Below are 12,009 nucleotides of genomic sequence, written 5' to 3'. Positions count from 1 at the left end.
CATATAAAGTATATAAGTATATTGTGACAAAAGGTTCAAGGGAAGAAACAGCACAAAAGGCTGGGGGAGGCAAGAATAATGTTCAACAACTGCCTACTATATAGCATTGCCAATAGTGCTTTCAGAATCACCAAGTGACCTTTGCTCTTACCATTACCTCTGAGAGCTAATAAAGAAAAAAATATATATATATATATGCATATATATATATATATGCATATATATATATGGAATATGCAAAATCTCTACATTTTGTTCATAAAAGTAAACCTCTGCAGGGCAGCTAGGTGGTGCAGTGGATACAGCACCGCAACCCTGGAGTCAGGAGGACCTGAGTTTAAATCCAGCCTCAGATACTTAATAATTGCCTAGCTATGTGGCCTTGGCAACTCACTGAACCCCACTGTCTTAAATAAAACACACACTCACACACACACACACACACACACAAACAGAGTAAGCATCTGGCACTATCTTTAAGTCTTAACCCAACCAGCTACTAAATAAATTAACAAAGCTCAATGAAGATAATCAAGTTACAAAGATTAATTAGATGATAATTCCAGAACTCAATGACAAATTTCAAAAAAAAAAATCTCCCTGATCATCTCCATTTAAGTTGCCACATGCTTCCTCCTCACTTACAACCCCAACTCTGAAAACAGTAATCAAAAAAAAACAAACATAATTTGCTATTCTTTCTTTGTTTTTCCATATTAGAATGTAAACTTCCTGAGGGCAAGGATGGTTTTTGCTTGAATATGATATGAGCTTCACAAAAGATTTTTCATTTTCTATTCATTCAAATCATATAAAAGAAACAAAGCATACACTCTGAAGTGATAGAAGAGAAATAATACAAAACATGTAAGACCTACCATAATACTAGTCTTGACAGAGAGATGGTATGATATATTGGAAATAAAATAAAACTGAATTTAGAATTTTGAAGAGATCTGAGTTCAAATTCAGTATCTTCTATAATCATGGGCAACTAATACCCTTTCTAAATTTACTTCCTTAACTGCAAAACAGATATAAGATCTGTATTCTCACTTTTTAGGGCTCAAAAGCTGTCAGTGTCATTCAGAATCCATTAGGTAGGCATTATTTACTCAGGTGTTGTCATATATTTGGTGCTTTCAGAAATGAATATTCACGGAAATATGCAAAAGGTGATGGGCATTTTTCCTAACTAGCACAGCATCACATGGTAGGAAAAAAGAAGTTTATCATACCAGCCTGATTTGGGAAAACTCACAAAGAGAAAATATATTCATAAAAGTTCTCTTCTGTAACAAATTGACAACAGAAAAAGGAGAGAAATGAATTAGGAACATGAAAAAAATGGCCTTTAAGGAGCTATCTGTAAAATGTACTACAATAGAATTAATCTCCAGTCCAAGACAAAGGTCTACAAAGTTTAAGTTATATCTAACTTATTTGCTATCAGAAAGATCTAGATTTGTTACAAAGGACACATCCGAATGCTTGTTAGAAAGGGTACAGACTGCTATACACCCAGACCAGACAGAAAAACCAAACTGGAATTCTTTACATATTGGCAGTTCCTTATTTGTCAGTGGATAATAAATCTAATTTGTAGGAAAAAGCTGATTACTTAGAACTCATAATACAAAAGTTATCAGATGTAATGGTCAATCAAAGACAATTTTAAAAGACTTAGGATGAAAAATATCATCCATATATAGAGAAGGAATTGTGGACTTAAATGCAGATGAAAGCTTACTATCTTCAATTTTTTAAAAGTTGTCTTATATTATGTCTGTTTTTCTCTCTAATTTTTTTGTTTGGATTTGATTCTTTTTTTTACAACATGATTAATATGGAATTATGTTTAGTATGGTTATATATGTATAGCTTATAGTAGATTGCTCTCTGTCAGAGGGAGGGGGAGGGGACGTAATGCAAAATTCAAAATCTTGCCCAAAAATGATTGCTGAAAACTACCATTGCATGTAGTTGGAAAAAATAGATAAATAAAATACCTAATTTAAAAAATTGAATAAATGAAAATGGAATTTTTGAGGAAAAGTATGTGGTTCAATGGGAGCTACTACTAGGAAATGGCTGATAGCAATAGATAATAATATCATGTTTTTATTCCTTTGGCACCATAGATTTTGCTTCTCTATTTTTCATATACTTTATTTCACCTTTTTGCCAGCTGATATGATGGTCTTGGACCAAAAACCAAACCCTGGAGTAAATCCTTTTGACCCCAGAACTCCTGCTATGGGATCAAGATATTCAGATTGACAGTTTACTACAACAAGGCCTGGAATCCAGCCACGCTTCATTTCATTCTCTAGACATCTTCACCAGCCACATGCTGTCACAAAAGTATCCACCCCCAAACTCAGCCTTCCCAGTTCTGAAACTATAATCAAATCAACTTCCTGAAAGAGTATGTAAGTCAGTCTACTCTCCTATCACTCCACATCATTCCTGTAACTGTTTAAACCAAAATATTCTTCCCTAGTCACCAGTGCCCTATATGGATTGTCTCTGACTATTAGAATATCAAATATTTGAGGTAAGGAATTGTTTTTTGCTTATATCTCTATCACTTAGCACAGTGCTTGGCACAGAATAAGCACTTCATAAATATTTTTCCATTCATTCAACTATTAATACAATAATATACTAGCCTTTCTTAAGACTTGTCCACTACGCATATCCACTATCACAATCTCTATTCAATTTTTCTGCATTTCATCCTATTAATGCTGTTGCAATAATGTTTAGGTGTCATTAAATAATTTGAATTAATAAAAGTTTTGCTTCACATAGTGTACATTCACTTGTCAAGGGACCAGGTGGCTAAGTAAATTGGTCAAATACAAAAAAAACTCAGTCAGGAGGACTGATCCATAAAGCAGTAAAATGAGAGGCCAGAGAATAGTTTCCAAGGGGATTAAGAGACTAGGTTATCTGTCTGGAGAACAAAGAAGGAGAAATTTTTAAAATATGTCTCCAATTAAATTTGGAGGTATAGAAGGAATTAGACATATAAATAATATGTCAACAAGTTTGCAATAAGTCAGAGATCATCAATGATGGAAAGACGACCAAGGATGTACGAGTGGACAGGAGACTATGAAGGCTGACCAGGGGACTGAGAAGCTAACTATTATAATCATTACGGTTTTATAGAAGAAAATATAAATCAAGTTCAACATTTTGGCATTATAACAGTCTATATTAGTTGTATTTAGTTTGTTCAGACCGCCAACTATATATGAATCAAGAAGTTATGGTCATAACCAAAGAGATGCATTAACCAAAAGTGATGTTAAATTCAAACAGGACAATATTTGTCCCAGCTAAAACTCAAACTTTTGATAACCTAGCAAGGAATGATAATTTGTAAGTTCACTAATAAAGATCCTGAATAAATTTCTATTATCCACACTAATCATTTACTATTAATACTGACATAATTTCCTTAAATATGTGCCTGTGAATAAATGACCTATGAATTTTCACTGGATTGTGTAATTTTTTGTATACCATGAATTTCAAAACTGAGACAAAAGTCAGTCAATATTTTCCTGTTATAACATCTATAATCAAAGAAGTGGGGTTTAGTAAATATAATAAATGATTATAATACCTCTGAAAAGAAAAAATATTTGTTCATAAATTTTCCAATAGTTTTTCTGTCCAGGGAGTAGCTCTTTTAAAGTTATCAATTTTTCAAATTGTCTTTACACTAACAGAGATACTATAAATATATCCAATGCTACTGTCTAAGTAATAAGGAGAATTACATGTTATTTGCTATCATCACTTCTGCTTCATTTATTTCAAGTCTCGCTTCCTCAAGTCACTCTCTATTATAGTCCTTTACATAGCTGTGAAAGTGGTTTTTCCCAAGTATAGATTTGATCATCTCATTCCCTTATTTAATAAACTCCAGTTTCTCATATTGCCCTAGGATAAAAATATAAACTACTGTTTAGCTTTTAAATCCCAAACTAATTTTCCAACTTTAATGGACATTATTCTCCTAAATCCTACAATCCAGGCAAAATGATCTTCTATCTGTTCTTCACTCAAGGTATTTGATCTCCCATTCTCATGTCAGCATTTAGTAGGTTCTTTTTTGTTTGTCTGGGGTTTTTTTTTGGTTTTTGCAAGGCACTGGGATTAAGTGACCTGCCTAACATCACATAGCTAAGTAAGTATTAAGTGTCCAAGACCGAATTTGAACTCAGGTCTTCCACTCCAGGGCTGCTGCTCTATTCACTGAGCCACCTAGCTGCCCCCCCTCCCAGTTAGTAGGTTCTTATTAAATGTTTAACTGATTGACTGATGCCCCTGCTCTAGCTATCTCCATGAATAAAGAGCACTCCATCCACACTTGACTGATTTCCCTCCATGATGCAAGGCAAGCATTACTCTTCTAAATGAAGCCTTTGCTAATTCTCCCCTCCTTATACTTAAATTTATGCTGCATATACCTATATATGCAATTGTTATCTTGTAGATTCAAAGGTTAAGTTCCTTGTGAGAAAGCATTGTTTTATTTGTGTTTGTGGGCACATACTAAAGCTGATTAATTGTTTATAGACCGATTACATATTATTCCCTCTAATCTGCCATCCGGAAGAAACCCAGTAAAACTTGGGGAGGGGGGTAAACCCAAAGTCAATGAAACTAATTACCACAACGGATAAAGTGTTGGTCTCAAGACTTAGTTTTGATAGGGAAGTCAATCCTGATCGAACTTGATAATCTCGGACCCCTCCAGCCACTGAAAGGATGATTAGTTTTATATCCTGAGCATTCAGAATCCAGTAGTTATTAACTGTTTTGTAAAATTCTGAAAGAAAAAAATAAATGACAAATTTATATGACAATAGCAATTCTATAATATGTCTGATTAAAATGAAAATTCAAATGGATTAGTATTCAATAATTGTCTTGCCTTCAAAATAATTAGAAATCTAAGAAAAAGTTATCTATTTCCACTTTGCCAATAGTTCAAGGTACAAATGCCAGTAGTTAGGCTAGTCAAAAAAAAAAAAGGAAAAATTAATGCTACAAATTTAATCTCCTCTGGTACCTCCATTTTCACAAAAGCAAAGATATAGAAAAATGGACCAAGCATCTCATCTATATGATTGTTAATCAAAGAGAAACACTTTATTGGGGAACCTTAAGCTTTAAATTCATCAAAAACAAGACTAGAACCTGCCTCAACAGAAAAAACATAGGACTTCATATCCTATATAGTGTCCCTCTGTCTATGCAGTCCTTAAGATTCCATAGTATATAGGTAAGTCTTAACACAAAGACTTTTAAATGCTCCAATATGAAAAAAGTTACTAAGTCCTAGTCCTATGATTATACCACCTCAAATATTCTCTAAACTGACTGATGATTTGCCATTAAAACCCAAAATCAGTGCAGCAACAGCACAACAAAAATATTTCCTTATTGAAAAGTTGATATAGATTAAGTACAAGTGCGGAAAAAGAATAAGACAAAATTCATCCCAAGGGCTGCTAAGTCAGATTCTCTCATTATAAATTTGCTTTCTGACATAAATTACAATAGCCACTTTAATTATATTATGATCAGAGAATTTCAATCAATAATTATTGCATTTGTACAACTGGATAGTATAATAATGGATAGTCCCTGGTCTCAAAGAGCTCTAACAAGATATGTAGAAAAGGAATCTTATGCTGTGTTTATGAAGTGAGGAAAAAAAAATTCCCAAACAAATATGTTTACACATTTAAATCCCCTGCAAACCATTCCTGACTCTAACTAATATTAAGATTGGGATAGCAAGAACTGAGTTGTTTTTTTTAAACATATAGTTCCACTTTCTGTCTGACCTATTTATATAGCATAATTCAAATCTTAGTACAAATCAATTTGGTTTAACAATTGATAAATTTGAGAAACGTTTCTTCTAAACTCATACTGCTATATTAGCAAACCAAAGATTGCTTTTTGTATATTCTGGTCCAGACCATGTATCACAGACATTTCTTTGGATACATAATCTAATCAATATCTGTACATTGAGACCTTTTACTCAAACACTTACCATTGAGATAACTATCTAATGACAGAACAGGTGCAGTATGAGGTGTGGCTTGGGTAACCAGAAGGTTTACCAGTTCTGGTTTAAAATTCTTTATTGTAAGCAAAGCTCTTGCAACCAGGCCACCCATGGAATGACCAACGATTGCAACACTTTTTGGTGCAAAATCCTGACCCTGTGGGGGGAAAAAAAAGTATAATTAAGGCTTATCACCTTTGAAAGCATCATTTTAAAGGGGATGGAACTAGACCTGTAATGTCATTGGTAAAATCACCATCCTAACAAATATCTAAGTCCATCACGAGAAATTTTAGTGTGATTCTGAATTTCATAAACCATAGCTGAGTACACACACACACACCACACACACACACACACACACAAATGCACAAGCACGCAATTTTTAAAATTTTTATGAATTTAAGAATTTTGAAACCAATGATACCTCAAAGTTAATAACTCCATTAACTAATATATATTGCTTTAAAAAAGAAAAAGGAAGATGAAGATCTGCTATTTAAAATCTTACCTCATAGAGTTTAAGGATTATTTTAATGCATTCATGAACAAATTTTGTTTGCTTCTTAAGACTTCCACCATATAGGGCCACTAGCTCTTCATTGAAGTTTATACTAAAGAAATCAAAGTGGTACTTGAAGTCAATGTCTTCTGCTTTTCTAAGTGCTATAGAGCCAAGAGAACGCACTGGAATGGAGAAGAGGGTGTGTGAATTATTTTAAGGAAGTCCATAATAATTTTGGTAAATATTACTACAATACAAAGTTCTTTTTTCAAATAATGACTTGCCTGCTAGATTCCGAACATAAATAGTATATTTCATAATGGTAGAAAACAACAGCATCATATTCTCTATTCAGAAAAATTATTCCCAGTTTAGAATTGAGGGGGAAAATTAAGCTGGTCACTGCAATAGCCATAAAGTGGCATAGATAAGTGATATATAAATTCATCATTCCCAAAGTGCCCAATTTGCTTTGTCTCTTACAATGGAATATAAGTTCTAGAATATCCCATCCAAGTTTGAGAGACTTTAACAGCCTCCACCACAAAATTAATTTCCCTATGGAACATATAATATCTTATTATTGCCCAACAGATGTTCACACTTCCCATCCAATATTCAAAGTCCTCAATAACGCTTTACTTTATCCATCTAACTTCACAGGGTTATTTTGATGATCAAAGGAGAAAAAATTTTATAAAATGCTTTTCAAACTTAAAACACACACACACACACACACACACACACACACACACGAGGACAACTATGTAGTGCAGAGGACAGAGCACTAGCCCTGGAGTCAGGAGGACCTGAGTTCAAATATGACCTCAGACATTTAATAATTATCTAGGTGTATGACCCTGGGCAAGTCACTTAACCCCACTGCCCTACCACTTAAAAAACAAACAAACATATAGACTTATAGCTGTATACACACTATCACCTCCTCCTTCTTCTTCACTTCCCCATCAACACCAATCTCAGTTCTAATTAGTCCATTCTTTTTAATGTTTCCCAACAAAATACACCTATTCTATCTTTTCAGAATCAGCTGGGAGGGATCTCAGATTCTTATCAAATCCAATCTGCACTTAAATAAGAATCTCCTGAATGACCAAAGCATGTTAAGGGGTCACCTAGACTTTAAGACATCCACTGAAGGAAAAGCCTCTACTTCAGAAGAGGCCCATTCCATTTATGGATGGCTCTATGTTCAGGAAATAGGTGTGAGCACATGTAGTTGCTTCATTAGCAATACTCATCCTGTTCCTTACCACTATCCAAATCCTTCCCATTTCATGTTTCATAGGGCTAAATGAAAGTTTTCCTGAAATCTTCAGCACAATAATCTTTCCCTTTTTTGTCTATATACTACATAGTTTAACACATAATTACATTGTGTAGCCTTATTTACTACTTCTAAAGTAAACACTATCTCAACTAATTGTAAGAAGGCAGAATGCTATATACTTATTTTTATAGTTTCCCTATCCCCTAAGCTAACATAGTATCAACCACAATGTAAGGATAATGATTATTATAATACTTTTCCGAGGTGGAACCCAGATGGCAGTCAAGGTAGGGACTCACATGAGTCCCCCTGCCAATTTAAATAATGAGTCTAACTAAATTCTAGAGTGGAAGAATCCACAAAAAAAGACTGAATGAAGATTTTTCTGGAAGGGTGTGTTATACTGGGGTTAGAAAGGGCCCACAGCACTACCCGGACCATGCTGGAGCAAACCAGCTCCAGTCGTTCAGGAACAGACCTAAGGGTGCCTGGGTCCATGGCATTGATGGAGCTTTCCATACTTCTCAGCGCAGGGATTATCAAGAACAATTTGGAAGGTCAGCAGGAAACCTTTGCTGCACCTGAGTGGGAGCAGAGCCCAGTCCAATGATACATCAAAGTTAATAACTTTGATAAGGTAATTTTTTTGTTGTTTTTTCAATGCATTGGGGTTAAGTGACTCATCTCAGCACAGGCCTCATCAGTACAAACCCAACCATAGGCAATCAAGAGCAGATCTGTGGAGCCACCCAGCAGCTGCTTCAGAGCACTCAACCCACAGACAGTAAGGGGGATAGGGGAGATCATAGAGGTCTCTTTGCTACTCCTGAGGTAGAACTCTGCCGTTTTGTCCATAATCAGATGCAGGTCACAGGATGGAGCCCCAGTCTCAGGAAAGGGAGAAGAAGCACCACAGAACTTATTGCCGGCAGCAGAGCAGGGACCCTCCTCACAGTTCTAAGGCAGAGAGGAGTGCTTGTGGTCATCCCCAGACTGGCTCAGGCCAGGAGAGCAGTCAGAGCCTCTCATAAGACCTTGGAAGAAGTGAGAATTTGCAGGTCCCTGGGGGGGGGGGGGTCCCTGAAAACAGTTGCAAAAATCCTCAAAAGCTTGTAACAGTGTGTCCTCCACCCTGGAAGCAGAGCCCCACCTTAACGAAAAAGTTAAAATCAAGTCATAGGCTGGGGAAATGAGTAAACAACAGTAGGAAAAAAAAATCCAACCAAAGACAATTACTTTGGTCCTATGGAGGAACAAAATATCAGATAATAATGTCAAAGCTTCTGCATTCAAACCCTCCAAGAAAAATATGAATTGGTCTCAGGCTATGGAAGAATGCAAAAAAAAAAAGATTTTGAAAATCAAGTAAGGGAGGTCAAAAAAATTGGGAAGAGAAATGAGAGCAGTGTGAGAAAATCATGAAAACTGAGTCAACAGCTTAGTAAAGGGGATACCAAAAAATACTGAAGAAAGTAACATCTTAAAAAAGCAGTTTGAGTCAAATGGAAAAAGATGTTCAAAAGGCCAGTGAGGAGAATAATACCTTAAAAAGCAGAATTGGAAAAGAAGATACAAAAGCTCTCTGAAGAGAACAATTCCTTAAAATGTAAGATGGAACTAAGGGAAGCTATGAGAAATCAAGAAATAATAAAGCAAAACAAAACGAAAGAAAACTAGAAGAAAACGTGTAATATCTCATGGAAAAACAATTGACCTTGAAACAGATCCAGAAGAGATAATTTAAAAATTATTGGATTATCTGAAAGCCATGACCAAAAAAAAAGAGAGGCTAAATGTCATTTCTCAAGAAATTATCCAGGAAAACAGCCCTGATATCCTAGAAATAGAGGAACTAAATTCAAATAGGAATTGAAAGAATTTGCTAATCACCTCCTGGAAGAGATCCCAAAATGAAAACTGTCAGGAATATTAGAACTAAATTTCTGAGCTCCAAAGTCAAGGAGAAAATATTGCAAGCAGCCAGAAAAAAAAAATTCAAATATCATAGAGGTACGGGTCAGATAATACAAGATATAGCAGCTTCTACTTCTACATTAAGGGATTATAGGGATTTTATATATGTGCGTGTGTGTGTGTGTGTTTGTGTGTGTGTGTGTGTGTGTATATATATGTATATATGTATATATATATGTATACGAACACATATATGATATTCCAGAAGGCAAAAGAACTTAAATTACAACCAAGAATGAATTACCTGGGGAAGTTGGGTGGCACAGTGGATAGAGCACTGGCCCTGGAGTTAGGAGGGCCTGAGTTCAAATTCAGTCTCAAGACAATAATTACCTACCTGGTGTGATTTTAGGCAAGCCACTTAACCCCAATGCATTGAAAAATTTAAAAAATTACCTATCAAAACCTAATATACTTTTTCAGGGGAAAAGATGAACATTCAATGAAATAGAGGACTTTCAAACTTTCCTGATGAAATGATCAGAGCTGCATAGAAAATTTGATCTTCAAATACAAGACTCAAGTGAAGCACAAAAAAAGGTAAACAGGAAAGGCAAATCATAAGGGATTTAATGATACTGAACTGCTTATACTGATATTGATAACTCATAACTGTCTCATTTATTATGGCAGTTAGAAGGGGCATATATTGACAAAGCACAATGGGAGCTGAATTTGAAGGCATAATATATTAAAAAGATGGTGTTAATGAGGAAGAAAGGAATGTACTGGGAGAAAGGGAAAAGAGAGGTAGAGTGGGATAAGTTATTTCACATAAAAGAAACAAGAAAAAGCTTTTTCAGTGGAAGGAAAAGGGGGAAAATGAGGGGGAATGAATAAACCTTAATCTCATTGAAATTACCTCAGAGAGGGAGTGATAGATACACACTCAATTGCGTATAAACATCTATCTTACCCTAGAGGAAAATAAGAGAGGAAAGAAATGGGAGAAAGTGGATGGGGGGTAAGGGAAGAGAGAGGGGTATAGGTGACTGAAAAGAAGGAAGATCATGGTAGAAGGTAGTCAGATACAATACCCTTTTGAGGAGGAACAGAGTGAAAGGAGAGAGAGAATAGAACAACTGGGAGTGGGGGAATAGGATGGAGGGAAATACAGCTAGTAATAGCAACTGTGGAGAAAACATTGAAACAAGTTTCTCAAAGACCCAATTTCTCAAACACTGAGTCAACTTTACAAAAAATGAGTCAATTTGTTGTGAACTGAATCAAATTTTTAAAAATTAGGAGCCATTCCCCAATTGATAAATGATTGATATTAACAGTTTTTAGATGAGGTTATCAATCTATTTAAATATTTTTAAATGTCCTAACTCAACATTGATAGGAGAAATGTGAGTTGGAAAAATTCTGAGGTACTACCTTATACCTACTGGATTGACTAATAGGGCAGTCGAAAATGACAAATGTTGGAAGGGATGTAGGGAAATTAAGAAATTGATGCATTGTTGGAGGAGTTATGAAATGATTCAACAATTCTGCATTGCAATTTGGAACTCTGTCCAAAGGGCTATAAAATCCTTTGTCCTAGCAGTGCCACTGATAGGCCTATGTTCTAGAAGAGACGGTATATGGGAAGAAAAGAATCTATAAGTATAGGGATATTTATAGCAGTTCTTTTTTGGTAGTGGGAAGCTGGAGATTGAGGGGATGCCCAACGATTGAAGAATGTTTGAATAAACTATGGTATGTGATTGAGATGAAATGTTTTTCTGTTATGGGAAATGATGAACAGGATGCTGATGCACTGGAAAATGTTACACAAAGTAACAGCAATATTGCAGAATGATGAACTGTGAATAATCTACCTTTTCTCAGCAATGCTGTAACCCAAAAGAACTCTGAAGGACTTATTGATAAAGAATACTATTCCAAAGACAGACCTAAGGATATTTGAAGACAAACTGAAACATGCTTTGTTTTCCACTATATTTTTCTTGGGTTTTCTCTTTTTTTGGGGGGGGGGGGGTTATATTTACTTTTACAAATGTCAACTGTAATAATGTTTTTCATGACTACAGATTTTTAACCTACACCAAGTAATTTTCTTTCTCAATGAAGGGGAATGGGGTAGAAGGAAGGAAAAGAATTGGGAACTCAAGGTTTTGGAAGTAAATA

At 35.2% G+C, this 12,009-nt stretch overlaps 1 protein-coding gene across 3 annotated transcripts in view; it reads right to left on the bottom strand.

Moving 5' to 3' along the window:
- PGAP1 (post-GPI attachment to proteins inositol deacylase 1) overlaps nt 1-12,009 on the bottom strand; it is a 105,084-nt gene that overhangs the window by 73,179 nt on the left and 19,896 nt on the right. For all 3 annotated transcript variants that reach the window (XM_074215421.1, XM_074215422.1, XM_074215423.1), the window contains exons 3-5: nt 6,615-6,790; nt 6,089-6,260; nt 4,692-4,849 (exon numbers count right to left, since the gene is read on the bottom strand). In XM_074215421.1, the coding sequence (XP_074071522.1) occupies nt 4,692-4,849; nt 6,089-6,260; nt 6,615-6,790 (506 nt within the window). The remainder of the gene's footprint in view (nt 1-4,691; nt 4,850-6,088; nt 6,261-6,614; nt 6,791-12,009) is intronic.

The sequence above is a fragment of the Macrotis lagotis genome, chromosome 1 (assembly GCF_037893015.1).
Source record: "Macrotis lagotis isolate mMagLag1 chromosome 1, bilby.v1.9.chrom.fasta, whole genome shotgun sequence".
Classification (NCBI taxonomy): Eukaryota; Metazoa; Chordata; class Mammalia; order Peramelemorphia; family Peramelidae; genus Macrotis; species Macrotis lagotis.
This window is presented reverse-complemented; position numbering and strand designations above follow the sequence as displayed.